Here is a 17,201-nt window from a genome sequence, read left to right as displayed (position 1 = left end):
CCGCCCTACGCCAATGTTGTATTAATGTGTAGTCTTCTTAAAAAATTATGAAAAAGAAAATTGTTTTATTTTTAATTATGACTAAACAGGTTTTGCTATTAAAACATATTATGAGTTTATGACTACCTATGTATAACTTGTTGGGATATATGCTGCGGCGTTAAGTCACGAAAAGTATAAATTTAATACAATACATTTTATAAGATAGGTATAACAACATTCGAGTAAGTAAGTACTTACTATGTATATTATAATATACACAATCTTATTTTTTATTATATAAATAGGTAAACTCAAAAGTTTTATTTTATTTCATTATAACCATTAGTATTTATATTTCTTCGGTAATGGTATGAAAACTCTGTCTATCTAGTATAATATAGCAGGCTTACATAAAACGGCTGTCACGAGTAATATGATACCCGTTTCGAATTGTTAAACAAACGCACAGAGACTTAACCACTTAAAATACTGAATACCGGCAAAATCATTCCGACTGAATTGGCTTGAAAACCTATATATATTAAACGCCCACTACAAAAAATCTCTGACTATATTATACAACGTCCAATATTTATTATTACTTTCCTACATGCAAATTTCAGGTATAACATTTTGGTTTTATACAGATTATAGTTTTACATTAAAATTGAAAATTCGCTTTGGTTAGTTATAGCCGGTATAGATTATCTACATACTTAGTTATAGATCAATTAATTATATTAAATTTTAGCATAAATAAAGTTTACTTATTTCTGGTGATAACAAACTGACACAACATTTAAAACGTTATTTAGGTTGTAAAATATGATTTTCGTTTTGAAATATGAATAGTAAATTACTCTGTGACTAAATCTTTTTTGATAGTTAGATATGCATACCAAGCAGAAGATGCCAAGACATGTAATATAAATGCTAAATAATATTAGGTACCTATATAACCATTTACGTTCGTTTTAAGGAATCCGCGAGAAAATTAATTTTAAACCTTATAAAGTTTATCATAATACATACATCACTTAATATTTGTGTATCATTATATTCAAATTTTGTTCGAAACATGTAAGTACGATTGATATCGTATAATAAAATATGGGTTGATAATCTTGACATTTAATGCAACGATCCGTAAATTTGGTACAAGTTTTCTTATTTTAAAAAAACGGGATCATGCCTGTCTCACGGATTTGATTTATCTTTACCTCTCCGACTCTCTCCGCTTTATCCACGATTGTATAAAGAGACATAATATATACATATTATAAGATATTTAGATATTATAATATTACAAAGTACAAAAGGTAAAAGCCGTAAAGTTATTAAGTTAAGTAATTTTATGTATTTAATAGCAAAAGTATGATCCTTTGCACAAAAAATGATCGTTTTGTTTTTATCATTTTTATTGTGAAGAATACAAGTTACATATGATTTTATATCCAAATTTCTGATTCACAGTTACCCGTTTCAACGGTCAAAACAAAAAAAAAATAATTTAACAACTATAATATAATTGACTTTAAATACACCATTTTATCGATAAGGAAAGTGAATAACTATATAATATTTGTATCACAATTTATTATTAAATAAAAACTAAACCAAGGATGTATAAGGAAGACAATCATTCTATAACCCCTATCAAACTACTCCTCAATCATGCAGATAAAATACTCACTATACTGATAAATACGGCAATATAACAAACCTGCCTCTAACTTCCGCATTTTCCGTACAGGCATTTTACCAATTTGAAAAATTTTAAATTTATTCTTTAAAAACAATTTCTGAAAATATTACGTTAAGTCCTTTTGGTTCATGCGAAACTAACAATTGCTGAATTCTATGGGATGACTATCAACGTAGATAATTAACTAATTTAAAAACATCAACAATAATTTAAATAAAATTGAAGAAGTTTTTCATTAAAAAACATCTAAACCTATAGCTTCCAAGGTCTTCTTAACACAACCAGATAACTTAGAAAGAGTATATTTCTTTGTTTATTCGTGTTTATTTGTATTTTGTATTTTATAATTTTGTAAACACATTTGGTATCTAACCTATCTTGAAATGGATAATTACAGCGCTAGTACGTGATATAAAACTAAAACATACGAAAACACAAACATTATGCTTTAATTTGTTTATTAGGTTACAAGTTTACAACGATGTATAAATATAATAATGGGTATGTTATATACTTATATTATTATTTATTCTACTGCAGTGGTAATAATACTGTGAAAATAATATTATTTATGTAAACTGATTAATACATAATCGCAATGATTTTAGTTCAGTTTTTTCGAGTTATTGAAAAATTAATCGCAAGTATATTCGTAACATTATTGAATGATTAACTTTATTCTTTATATATATTATATATATCAAGATAATAATAATTATTATTATTTCCTGTAGTTTGTCATTTGTGAACTTTTGCGGTTTTTGTTACAATTTAATTCGTCAACGAATTTTGTTTTAATTATTACGTGTAACAATGTAAAAGATGGTTTTTTTAATTTTATAATACGACTCAACTTGACAATATCCACATTTCAATGTATACTAAAAAGTTAGGTTGAGGTATGACATATATATATTTAAATTCCGTATACAAAATAATCCTTAGCAAAAAAAAGTAATAATAATAAATGCTAAATAAAATATTCATACCGTATTATTTTTTTTTTTTTTAACTGCGCTCAAAATTATACGAGTGCTTCTCTATATTATAATATATAGCGTGTATATATGCCTACGCATAACCTACGCATATATCATTTTATACTTAAATTTTTTTCCTGTTATTATATTCATTACTCTCAAAAATACATTTATTATAATAATATTTAAAAATTTAAATCTCGATAACGTTACAACGGTCATCAGATTGACGCACGTTCAACACGGATAAAGTCAGTGTTATTTGTGTATGTAAATTAAAAGTCGAATAATTTGGCACCTCTATGCCGCATGCATGTTTCTACATTTATACACGGGTATATGTATATAGGTATACCTACATAATACACGCTACGATGTAGGCACAATAATCATAAATAACCTTGATGAATAAAAAAATAAATCAGTGTTATATTATAGACTACAGTTGTCATGAATCGTAATCATGGGATTAGGTCCTTGTTAACAAGATAATCTCGTAATACAGTAACGAATTCAACACTCGTTGATATCGATATTATCGCCTATTATTATACTTATATAGTAATTATTATTATGTTGTCTGTAAAGTGGAAAAAAAAATTATTATATCAATGTACGCACCCAAATACACAGCGCAACCATATCCTCGGAACGTTCGACGTTTGGATCGGCTCGTATAATGTAGTATTATGACTTTTATTGACTCGTTCCACATAATTTAATATACAGTCATATATGCACCGTTCTCGAGTTTTAATATCGCCAATGCAATTTATTTACACGCGCAGTGCAATTACTATCTCGTAAATCAATGTCCGTTATTTGATATAAAGCCGATGAGGTCTCATAAAATAATCTACGAAGGTAAGGAGTATTATATATTTTTATTAATGCGCAATACTACTGTGAATTACAACAACGGATCATGACCGTTTTGACATAAATGAGGAAAAACGTCAGGCCCTTATTATTATAAGCGTTATTCTATTATGCTGTCAAACAAATTATGTATACGGTCAACTTTCTGACATGACAAGTCACATTTAGTAGTAGCATTACGTTTAAATGAATAATAATAAAAAGTAAATAAAACCTTTATAATATCTGTAAAACTTCAGATGATAATAATATTATGAATTTGACGCTTTTCTGTTCCAAAACAGTAATAATAAATTGTAATTCACTAATAGGTACCCATGTATGAATTAATAAAACAACTACTCCTATAAGGAGTAGATCTCAGTTTATATCGTTTTTGTATCGTTATTACTATCGTAGAAAAAACGTCGTTAAAATGTTGATCGACGTCATTATATCGTGTAATGTACCGACTTATTTGATTCATTAGATTTACCGCGCATGTTGAATTATTATAATATATTATACTAATAAAGTAATATATTATATATTTATAATGTGTATCGTACTAACGTGCCGTACTAACATACTTCAGTGCGTAAAATTTGCACTCAGATTTTCTGGTTTTCCCTCAGTTATAATATATTATATTACCCCGGGTAAAAAATAAAATAAATATTTTCTGTATCGGTGTCACACGTACATCGCGGTGATTTTATTATTGTAGTTAAAATCACATTTTTATAGGTTTATAAAACTTATAAAACGAGACAATTTTACGACAAATAATAATTATATTAAATTATTATTATATATCACAATATAATATAATGTCTTTCTCTCTCTCTCTTTAACTCTACCTACGCTCTTCGTGCTGGTGTTTTATAGAGTTTATTTAGACACGAACGTCGTCGTAAACTTCACGCGTGAGCGTTTTTCTATATAAATATAATTCAACGATATTACCTATATTATATATTATTATTATTATTACAATGTTAAACTCGTATTTCTACGCTACAATAACATTTATAATATTGTATTATGCAATTTGTAATTTTTGGCCTAATTACTGTTGCATGCTGGTATCGAAAACTCGTACGAATGCCTACACACAAATCGTATTCCTATTTATTAAGCAGGTATAATATGTAACACATGGGTCTGTTTAAACCAATTACGCGCGACGACATGGCTATATTGATTCGAATTCTGAACGCGTTAGTCGCAACAATATTTCGATACGTTATTATTAATTGTATTATATTATAGTTTATAACTTTAAAATACTATATTATATACCAGCGGTTCCCAACCCATGGTCAGTGAACCATATATAATATTAAATATTATTACATATTTCTGGTTCTAATGATATTTAATCAATAAGTACAATAAGTATACTTATTAACGATATCTAACGTTTGAATGTAGTTCTATATAATATATATATATATATATTCTATGTATAGGTAGTGGTCATCAAAGATTTTTTTACGAAATCGGTACAACCAAAAAGATTGCAGGGAACCGCTACCGTATACTATAGTATATATAGCACACTGAAATAGAAGAGTCGAGAAGAAGATTATTATTTTGTTCTTGTACCTACGCGTAGTGCATTCGGTTTACGCTGTTTCCACCTGTCGATCGATGGCATTCGTCAATTTCGTCACCTCCACGACGAGCAGATATTATACCGTGGTTGCCTTCGAGGGATGCCAGCAGCCGTCGTGGACCTTGAAAACCTATATAATATTTTATATGCCGGGGTTTGGCGCGGAACATTCGAACCAGTTCGGTCGTCGCCGTCGTGTGTATAATATGCAGATGACCGGCGTGCATATAATAATATCTCGTTTACCCGTCTCACACGCGAACGGGGAAAAAACCAACTTTACACCGGTGCGATTACGCACGGCCCGAGATTTCAAGGTCCGTTGAACACTGCACGGCGGCGAGTAATGCGTTCTATATATTATAGGTACATCTGGTTGTTACCCGAACACGATATTATTATTATTATTATTATCGTTGTAGGTATAACGTTTGTTTCGAAAAACGTCTACTTTTTCCCCTTGGAATATATACGTATATATAGATAGGTAGTATAGGTACACAATGTAATGTATAATAATAATAATACACGTGCTATTAAAAATGTTCGTATCCAACAAATCCCACGGTGAGTTAATTAAAAATTCAAAAAAAAAAAAATAATAATAATAATATATAAATTACGCGCGCGCGCGTTGAGTAGGTAGAGAGATAGCTGGTACTCACATATTATATTATTATGATATGGGGGGTATATGTACGCAGGCGGGCGGGATCGTTATAATTATTATTACCGCTGTGATAGTTCATCGACTGCTGCACAACACGGCAGTATGCTACAATATAATATTATATACCGTACACCTTTATTATAACAATGCGCGTAGGCATCCGTATATATATAATATATAACATTATGTATAGGCAATATTACAGTGTTCCCGTGTACTTAACTCGTATGCGTGTATGTATAATATTATGCGCGTGATTTGCGAACATCATATACAATAGTATTATATGTAAATACACCGACGACGACAAAGCGCCGACGACTGTGAAAATATTTCCTCGGGATAATATTATAATGATGATGATAATTATAATTGCAGTTATACCTACCGTATATGATATTATGCGGAGCGCGAAAAACGACCGTCTCCACTGCAGCTCTATAATAATATAATATACTTAATATTATATACCGGATGACCCATAGCGTTTTACAGTTTTCACGTTTAATTTCAAACGCCAGAAAACGGAAAATGACGATGAGCCGCTATGTGTACCATAAGTATTGCTCTCAATCCGATTGAATATCAACGCCGTATTAATTTGCCGGGTGATGATCAATTTTCCATAATTCTTCTTCTACTTCTACCCGTTTTATGGGCCAAATATAGGCCCATTACTCAAACAACTACTTGCCTCCGACGGTCTTTCTCTCTCCTCAGCCGATTCTCTGTTTCGAGTCTTTTTCAATAAATCCTCGACCCCTTTTTAATTCTTTCGTCTTCATCTGGGACATCATCTTAGTATTTTTCGAGGTATTTTTTGTACTTGGATTCTATTTATATTCGTTACCTGTCCAATTGTTTCCTCTGATCTCCACACTTGTCCAGCCCAGTTCAGTCTGTAACATTTCATATGACATTGATATTTGCTTCTCCGTATAGGTCTCAAATCTGCTGGTTAGTCCTTATTTCATATTCCCCTTTATTGTTAATTTTTGGTCTATAGATTCTATTTAATATCTTCCGTTCAAAAATCACTCGTTTAAGTCTATCCGATTTTTTGTGACTTACTACTGTAATTATGATTATTATAATATCGCAATTTAATTTAGTAACGGATGTATGTAGTAAGTATGACAATAGGATGATTATTACCACCCTATTATGCCATATTTTTTCATTTATTAAATACTTATAACTATTCTATAATTGTTTATGTAAGGTAACAATATTAATGTGGGAAACTAGCCAGCTAAATTTAAAAAAGTAGATTTCTTTCTCAGCAAAAACGATAAAATAATTGAGAGCTCAATTTATATATATTTTACCCCAAAGTTGCCATATTAAAAAATGTTTACCATACGAATATCGATTGAGCACTATATTTGGTACTTATTCAAATAAATATTACAATAATTAAATTTAGAATGTATATGTATTGTAAGTTTTATGACCCAGAAAAGTGGGACAGAAAAATCGTTTTTTTTTTGGTCTATCTACAATTATTATAAGTTATGAAGAAGTTGAAAATGCGTTTATGAGCTAAAATTTTAACAATATAACCTGTTATTTTTCAATTACCTAATTAAATGATATGGCAAAGTTGCACGTAAATTCGGTTTCAATCATAGAAGTTTTTTGGGTAAGCTGTGAGTTCTTTGTGAATTATAAGTGTTTCTAATAATTTGACCAAAAAGATATTAGGTAACCGACCGAAATCGTATACTTTTTTTTAGGCCAAATAAAAAAATTTAATATTTTCTTTAAGTTATGGGTCATAATATACATAAAAATTACTAAAAATATAATTTGGATAAATTGAAATCGTTGAGCTAGATTTAAAATAAAAAGCTAAAAAAAAAATAATAATTTGTATAAAATGTATGCAATATAAAACTACAATTACATAAATATATATTGTATATAATATTGTTATCATTAATTATTTTATCCATAAATGTTAAGTTTAATTGTAACAATAACTGCTACCATGTATTATGTATATCGTATACGACAAAGAAAAAAATTACCTTTTATATTTTAACTTATAGTACCTAACTGTAGTAGATACTGATCAAATAATTATTGACTATAATTAAATATTATATAATTTTTATTCAACTATAGTATTACTTTTCTATGCTTTTAACATTAAGTAGATATTAATTATTTTGGTTGTCTAAAAAATAAAATTTTGGTCGAAAACGATTATGTACATTTGTATTGTTTGAAATCTTACTGTCGGCGAACATATCATTAGTTCATAATAATATGGGTATTAACTATATAAGTGTATAACCCTCATAAATATTATAATATAATATTAATGCAGTGATGCATCATGTAATTTTTATTTTTTTTTTTAATTAACCTCCCCCCTCTTCCTTTTAACAACCTCTGTATTTGCCACTACAGTGTGACGACGGGTTAAGTATTTCGAAATCACCGCGGCACCGAGGTCGTAATTTTTCTTCAGTTTTCTACTAGAAATTTTTTCCCCCTGGATCAGCCGGAGTAACGCGTGTCCAATATATTATTTTAATTGGCATTTGGCGCAGACAACGAATACACTATATATACTCGTAAAATACACGTAGATATATATATTTACATTTTACTTATATACACCGGTATAGCACATCGTACTTGAATTATGGCGGGCGAATACAGTGCGCAAGTCATCACTCGTATAATATAATAATAATATATAACAATAATAATATGACGTGTGTGCGTGTGTGCCGTATACTTACGAAACTCGACATTGTGTACTTACGCTTTCGTTCTTTTATATATACGCACCTATCAGCCATTCAAGTGGAAACGAACATAGGTATATACACAAAAACATATTACTATTATTATATCGTTATCGGACGGGGGTTTTTCTTTCGTGTGAAGTCTTTTTTGCACTCATCGTGTGCGTCAATGACGTACGGCATTTGTGTTTCGCCCTACAAAAAATGCACACGTATGCATACGTATATGTACCTACCCACACAATAATAAATGCAATTCATGTATATTTGTATGTAGGCGTTTCATTTTCGGTGTACTTTCGGTTATCGCTTAATGGAATTTGTCGAGCGGCCGCGTGTAATTCGTGCACAGTAACTTGGATATCGATAAGTATGACGCGCGTACATAGGCAAATATAATTAATTATAATACTGTACATAGGTATACACACTCGACAACGACACCGATGCAAAGAACTATACCCCTTCGCACGGAGAGCGTTCGAGAAACTTTTGTTCGTGTAATTTTATACACTATTCAATTACTGTATATTTTTCATATTACACACTCTACGTGGCTAATCAATAACGTTGTGCTGTATTGTTGTTGTTGATTTTTTTCCAGATCATATTCTGTTTATTATTATCAAATGTATGCGATCGGCTGAACTCAAAATAATTAACGCCTTTCAAAGTCACTATACTATATATTATTGATCGACGATGATTTTCACCGTGCACGACGATTTGAATATAATTTAAAAAACGGATCTGTCTATAAATGGCTTATGAATAGAAATACAAATAAAAATAGACGTCGTCTGTTTGTATTTGAATATAAAAACGACTAGCTTTATAAAAAATTTCTAGGCAAAACTATACAAAAAAAAAATCAATTACCGAGGGAAAATACGCATTAAAAAATCGTAATTTACACGAGTACCTATTTCGTAAATTATACATAGCATAATATATTACAGGATAAGTAACATATTAATGAAAATCTTTCTCTGATTTTTTTAAAATTTAATTATTAAAAAAACAGATTCAACTAAATCGATATAATTTAGTAAAGTAAATATAGACTCTCATGTGCAATAATATTAAAATTCATCAAAATTCATTTGAACTTGTCATTTATTTATATACACGTAGCGTAATACTATATATTTTAAAATATAATATTATGTACTCTTTATTTTTTCCTGTGTTATATAATATATTATACACGATAGAGTGCATCGCGTGGGTTATATTATTATACTTGAAATTGATGGGATCAAAAATATAAGATTCCTTCAATCAATTTCAAAATTACTTTTCCACTGCTAACGTCAGTTTCTCGTGTTTGTCACTATTTCATGGTTAGTCTATCATTAGAATGAAGGATTTTACAGTCATTAAATTTGGTTTCGAAGCGTATATTTATGAGAAAAATATATCGATTCTAAATAATAATTTTATCAAAACCATCAAATTGCACCGCGCCGCCACTATCGTAATAAATATTATCAACACGGTGTAGAATATTATGATTAACTATCCAAAATGTCACAGTGTAAAGAACTAAAATAGAAAATTCATACTACTGATTCACAAAAGAAAATTAAAAAACTATTCTTATTAATTCCTCGAAGAGATGTGTTTTTGACACCATAAGCCCATAACTTTGTAATACCTGATCGTATATAGGTACAGTTTACATTAAATAAGTTGAAACAAAATTGATTAAAATTCTGAAAATTGAATTTACCGATATAATTTAACTTTCTATGACTATTTAGTAGGTAACTTATAAAAATAGCAGGAATTTTTTTTTTTTTTAATACTATTACTTGTAAATGGTTCAATTTTATCTCTCGTGAAAAACTAAACATAATTTATTTCATTGTTATTTATTTTTTTTTTTAAATAATAACCTTTTTTTATCATATAAGTCTTATAGAGCTTTAAAATTAATAATCCAAAAAAATGAAAGAAAGATTTCTCAATTAAAAATAAACACATTTTACTAAGCCCATTTAATTAATTCAATACAAACATTAGATTATTAAATAAAGATAGGTATAGGTACGTACAGTTATATTAAATTTGAATTTATAACTAGTCAACATCCATTTAGTTCTTGAGTGCTATTTAATAGTAATAAAGTAATTTTGAAATACCTTTCGGAAAATAAAAATTAATCAATATAAATTTAAATTAGAAAAAATGACCATATTTTGTATTTAAATTAAGGTTATTATTAAATAAAATATTCGTTTCTACTCTTGGACTATACATGAAAGGTTAAAGTCTTTATTGTAGAATGCATTTTGGGAATATAAACACAAAATTTAAAAGGTGGAAAATCCATTTAAAAACTAAAAAATGTACAATGATTATAATCTGAATCTTTTTTTATATCAGTTTTATTACATTATCGTAAAAAATTAAAATGTTTAGAAATTAAATATATTAAAAATATAAAATTTGATTTAAATTATTCCAACTGCATATTTTTTTTAAATTAATTTTTTATGACTATAACGGCGATACAATCTGCATAAACTTGTGTACATTTACACGTTATGTGTTTAAATTATAAACACTTAAATCGTAAATATAATTTATTTATATTTTATACCAAATATTAATTTTTCATTGTCTCTTTTTTTTTCTAGTGCTTATAATATACTTAAGCTAAATTAAACTTATTTAAATAAATTGTAAATATAATATATGCATGTAACTAATAGTATCTGATGCTGGAGTTACTTAAAGAGTCAATATAAAATATATATAAATATTGATATGAAATGAAACTAAGACAGTTAATCTAACAGTATATCTGGTATTTTTCTCACTTGTGCATAAATTATATAGGAATTAGGCTCTATTTATTGTATAAATTAGACGAAGCTAATTTGATTATAGTAATAATTATTCATACACAATTATTATGAATTAACATAATATTAGAAACCGTATTGTGATGTATGTTTTATTGACGGCTGATAGGTATGAATAATTTTTTTAGAGGAATAAATTCAAACTAAAAGAAATAGACACAAACATTCATATTATTTTAATATACATAGTAATACACCTAGTCACATACACCAATCTTGTTTGCTTGTTTTCTACAGGAGTATTAAAATATAAATATAATAAGTTAAAAATATTTTGTGACACATATTGTGTTGGTTAGTGTAATAATATTTTACCACATGTAGAGTCAAGTTAACCAGTTTCTTAAATTTCTACGTGTCATCAGCCAGCTTCTGTTTATTTTACTTATATATGTACCTACCTACAACATGTTTAATAATTTAAAATTTCAACAAGAAATGTGTAAAATATTTACAAGATATTTATACTTTCCTAAAATTAGTAGAATAATAATAAAACTTATGTTGATAATGTTTAAATGTTATTCATCATTATATTTTATTTTTAAAATTAAATATTTGCTTTATGCATAAACGATGGATTATTTACAGATATAAATCTAAAATTTTGATAGTATTTATGATTTATGATTTTGACTTAATAATATTAAAAGAGACGTTTACAAAAAAATACAATTTAATACTATACCTACATTCTATCTTATTAAATTAAAAATCTAAAATAAATTTAAAATTTGTTTAAAAATGTGTTAACTAGTTAATAACATTTTATTTAAATAGTTGAATATTAAAAATTTGTCTGAGAAATACTAAGCGTGGTATTTTCAATACATTTAGTATATATTTAGTTGTAAAAAACCTTTTCTTTAAATTATAAATTATTTATTACGCAATCTGTTCATATAAATACATCAAACAATAAGTGAATGCTACAATGCATATGAAAAAAAACATGATTTACAAAACGAAGGACCCTTCCATTGGAGGAACTTTTATTCGATAGAAAAATGGTGATTTTTAAATAAAAATCTAAATGGTTAAGTAATGTTGATTTATTGATGTAGAATAAGGTAAATAATTTACTATGCTACTATACAGATAAAATCAATGATCAGATCGATTTAAAAACAATTTTATTTGTTCTTTAATTGAATTGTTTTACATAGGTAGGCACATTAAGTGTTTATTCAATTCGATTTGAATTAAATGAAACTTAAAAATATACATGAATATAAAAACAACTAATGATTTTTAGTTAATATCATCAGGTCATCAAATTCTGTAGATGGTAAAAGTTTAGTTTTACTTAATGTACTTAAAAATAATAAAACCCATGTGATTATATATAGTCGTATAAATAATTAGAACTTGAGGATTATTGAAAACTAATATGATGACATTAATCGATTTCTTTAAAAATGTATCAAAATATCCTTACAATTTTTAGTTATTATTTTTCTTAAATCTGTTATATAATATTAAGTAATACAATTTAAGAAAAGTAAAAAAATCTTTATTTTGTTTATTCTGTTTCTATGCATTGTAATATATAAATAATACTTTTTTTAAAATGGATAATTATTATTTTACTTTTAAAGGTTATAGTAGTTTTAGTATTGTAATGAAAAATAAATAAATGTATTTAAATAATATTTCATGGATATGAAATATATTATTTACCTTCCTAATATAATGTTGCTTAACGAAATATTTAGGTTAACAATTCCATTCGTATAAGAACTTATTTTCTAAACTTTTATTTAAATTCACTACCTTTACCTATTTATAAATTACAGTTTTAGTATTTAAAAGGGAGAAATTAGAATAACTTACATCTTATGTAATTTTTATTTTTAATGTTTTAATATAATAAACCATAATATTCAAATTAACTTAATTGTAACATTCTAGATAAACACAAGTGAAATATATAACTTTATCGTTTGAACGAAAAGTAGGTTAAGTCCGGATGAGTCAAAAACATAATATATTAATTACATTTTGTAAAAACAAATTGTAAAAATTCTACATTTGAATTAGAATTTATATTAGGATATCACACATTTAAATTTTAATCAGTGTTAAATAATTTCATAAAATAAGAATATTTGCTTAGAACTATAGTAGGTATTCAAAATGAACTATTATAGCTATAATAAAAGTATAATTAAAAAGTCTAAACAATTTTTTTTTAATAGATTTATTATATGCAACGGTGGTAAATGTATGTCGTACATATATGTCTTTTACATTTTTAAAAACTAATTGTTTTTCCATCGTATTGATGCATATTTTATAATTAAAAATGAAATCTATTGTTTTTTTCTTTTTTAAGTGTTTTGATTATTGTCTCGTAGCTGGTCTAAATTATGACATTATGTTTCAAAAATATCAATAACCTTATTTTTATTTTTTTCATTATTAAGAAGTTGAAAAAAGCTAATGCCACACAATTTTTTATAATTTGAAGACTCTGCGATGTGCATTATAAAAATCAAAGAAATCGCTCTGTTATAGAGTTCAAGTATACCTCATAATTGAGTAGGTCACTGTAATGGATCTGTAAAATAGAAGTTAATGATAAATTAATAATGATATTACTTACGAAATAAAATTCTGAGTGGAAACACACTGTAAATCTAATTATTATGATTTATAATTTATTTATATTGCTATTAATATTTTATTTTTTTATACAATATATAGTAGGTTGAACTTATGCCAAAACCATAAAATAAGTACTTATGATTATTATAACATTATTATTATTTTATTGCATTGTGTAAATAGCATAACATTTTTTTTAGTATACATTTTTCAATATGTATTATTATATATAGAAAATAACAACATACTAACTTTTTGGTCCTGACAACAAATAGTTTTACTAGTTACAACATAATAACTAAAACTACTATAGGAAAAATCATTATTTTTCATTTAAATATTAAATTTGTCAAACATTTTTTTTCAAATGTTTATAAAAAAATTGTACTAATGTATTTTTGAATATTTGATGTATTTAAATTGTTATAGGAAAAACATTCTGTTATTTACTATTTGTATTTTATTTTCAAGCTTTTGACGCATCACAAAAATCATTGATAAACATTATTTATGTGACAAAAAACTAAACAATTTGAAAATGTCATATCCCTAGAAGTTTCTCAAAACTAGTTTTAATATTTTAAAATACATCATTTCTAGAAAATGAGAATTTTAGTAATAAGAAAATATTTAAAGTTTCTATATGATAAATATTTTTTGAATTATAGTGAAATTAGAAAAAAACATTTGAGTGAATTATAATCATTATATTTTTATATTTAAATATCCAATTTCGTCAAAATTTGATCTTAAAATACTTCTACAATATTATTTACGGTAACCACTTATTGACACTATTAAACATGTGCAGCTATTGCACCTATTAAATATATTATAATATCATTAATTTTTTGTCTAACAATATATATTGGAATTTTACTTTTTTATTGTAATGTTTCCAATGCATATATAGGTACATATTTTATCGAATTGGGAATTTCTACAATTTTCTACAGTTATATTTTTCTTATAATTTTAGGTTTCATTAATTTCTTTATAATTAAACTATCTAATTACTTAAGTATTATGTTCACTTTCATACCTTAAGTGAATGTATATAATATATAGTGTTATTATACGAGTATACTATATTAATATGTTTATTTAAAAATTTAATCATTTTTAAATAAATGTTATTATTATTTACGTATTTGTAGTCTGGTTGAGTTTTGATGGAAAATATTTTTCCTTAATTATTTGTATTGTTAATTTCGACCTAAATTACACCGATTGTTTTAATGGTTATATATTTATAAAAATTATAAATATTAATTTATAAACGCGTTCTTCAACATGGCTACCGCTCCACTGCTAATTATTAATCGACAAAACAGCAGTGGTTGACAGATTTAATCGTACTTTTATTCATTTTAACTCTTCGTCTGTTGACAGTAATACTTACAACAAAAGACTTGTTAAGTATAAAATAATATTTTATAATCAATGGTTTTACTGCAAAAGTCTGGACTTGTAATTATTATCAGTGGTAAAATATTAAAAACTGTATAGAAAAAAATGGAACAGTAATTTAAGATCAACCCAAAGCACCCTGAAATTTGCATTTTTAGATATTATATATTTAAATAAAATATAACATCCTTTATATTCGTGTTCATATTATTAATAAAATTATTAAACTTTACATTTTCCGTGAATAAATTGTTATAAAAAATTATATGTATATATAATGAAAGCAAAATGCACAGAATTTTCTTTTTTCACCTTTAAACATGTATTTTCAATTTATTATTTCTATATTTATACATTATACCAATATTAAAATCCTAATTTTATGACGAACCGACTAAGGTAGATAATATAATTTTAAATAATTAAGAGGTGATTGTAAATTCTCCTGAATTTGTTTGCCACACTATAAACTCCAATGGATTAACTTTAAGTTTAGGTACTTGAAGGTTCTATGTACTTAAACTCGCTCCGGTCATAGGGTCGGGATATTTGTATATGTTATAGTACCTAAGCGTATATAAATTAAATTTGAAAATTTTATAGTAAGGATGCATTATTTGATTATAGCTAAGCATATTCGTATTTTAAAAATAATATTTAGGTAAAATTAATAACTATAATATTATTTTAAAATTGTTAGCTTAAATGATCGCTACAGATTTTTAGTTAATTAATTTAAATTTCCAATACGAATTAAATAACTGTATAAAAGTAATAGTTAATAAAATAAGCTGCATTGATAAAAATATTCTTTTCTATAATACAAAGAAATTTTAACTTTTAAGATCGTATAACAACAGCGTTTTATTTCAATTAAATCTTTTACTTTGGCGTTAAATAATTAAAGTGTTCGATTTGGTAGACCTAAACTCAAAAGTATTTAAAGTATGTATTGATTGATTGGAATTTAAGATTCCATTACTGTATACTATTTTTCAATCTGAAAAATACATCAATTTATCATTTTACAACAGTAAATTCGATTGTTTCATCCCAGACATGTGCCTACTTAAATATTAAAAATATGTATGAAAATATATTGGAGAAAAATGAAAACATTCTCTTTAGTTATATATTTTAAAATACAAGACATTATTATGTCTTCTGTTTAAATATATGTATTTACCATCAGATTAATTGACTATAATATTATATTATATTATAATACACACACACACACACGCATATATTTTTATATATAGATATATAGATATATATTAGAAAGAATTAAAATGGGAACTTAGAAAACTGCTGCATGTTATTTAAAAATGAGGATATTCAATATGTTGAAAACAATTATGCTGACTGTAAGTCATAATAATTATAACTTACAAATTATATACTTATATAGTTATATATATTGTATATATTTGAAGATATAAGATTTTGTTCTAATATACACAATTCTTATACACACATACACACAGACATATATAATATGTATATTATGAAAAAGTATAACAGTTGTATACAAGTATAACGTGGACGTTATTTTTAGCTTAGGGCGAATTGTAATCATTACATTAATAACAGTGATCGTAAACTAATTTTACGAATCGTATTTGAAAGTATATAGGTACTAAATAGATCTAAGATGCGTATTGCCTTAGTATAGTATGTAGAAATATAACTATAAGTAAATAATAAAAATTAACATAATAAATATCATAAATACAAAAGAG

General features: G+C 26.0%; 1 protein-coding gene across 5 annotated transcripts in view; it reads left to right on the top strand.

Annotated features, from left to right (window-relative positions):
* LOC114121609 (ankyrin repeat and fibronectin type-III domain-containing protein 1) overlaps positions 1 to 17,201 on the top strand; it is a 145,986-nt gene that overhangs the window by 108,401 nt on the left and 20,384 nt on the right. The window contains exon 1 of one of the 5 annotated variants that reach the window (XM_050210654.1): positions 3,293 to 3,531. The exons of the other annotated variants lie outside the window; for them this stretch is intronic. Within the exon in view, the coding sequence (XP_050066611.1) occupies positions 3,504 to 3,531 (28 nt within the window). The 5' untranslated portion in view covers positions 3,293 to 3,503. Of the gene's footprint in view, positions 1 to 3,292; positions 3,532 to 17,201 lie in introns of those variants that run through there. 5 annotated transcript variants of the gene reach the window in all.

The sequence above is a fragment of the Aphis gossypii genome, chromosome 1 (genome assembly GCF_020184175.1).
Source record: "Aphis gossypii isolate Hap1 chromosome 1, ASM2018417v2, whole genome shotgun sequence".
In the NCBI taxonomy this organism is placed as follows: Eukaryota; Metazoa; Arthropoda; class Insecta; order Hemiptera; family Aphididae; genus Aphis; species Aphis gossypii.
Note: the sequence above shows the minus strand (reverse complement) of the source record. Positions and strands in the feature narration are given on the sequence as shown.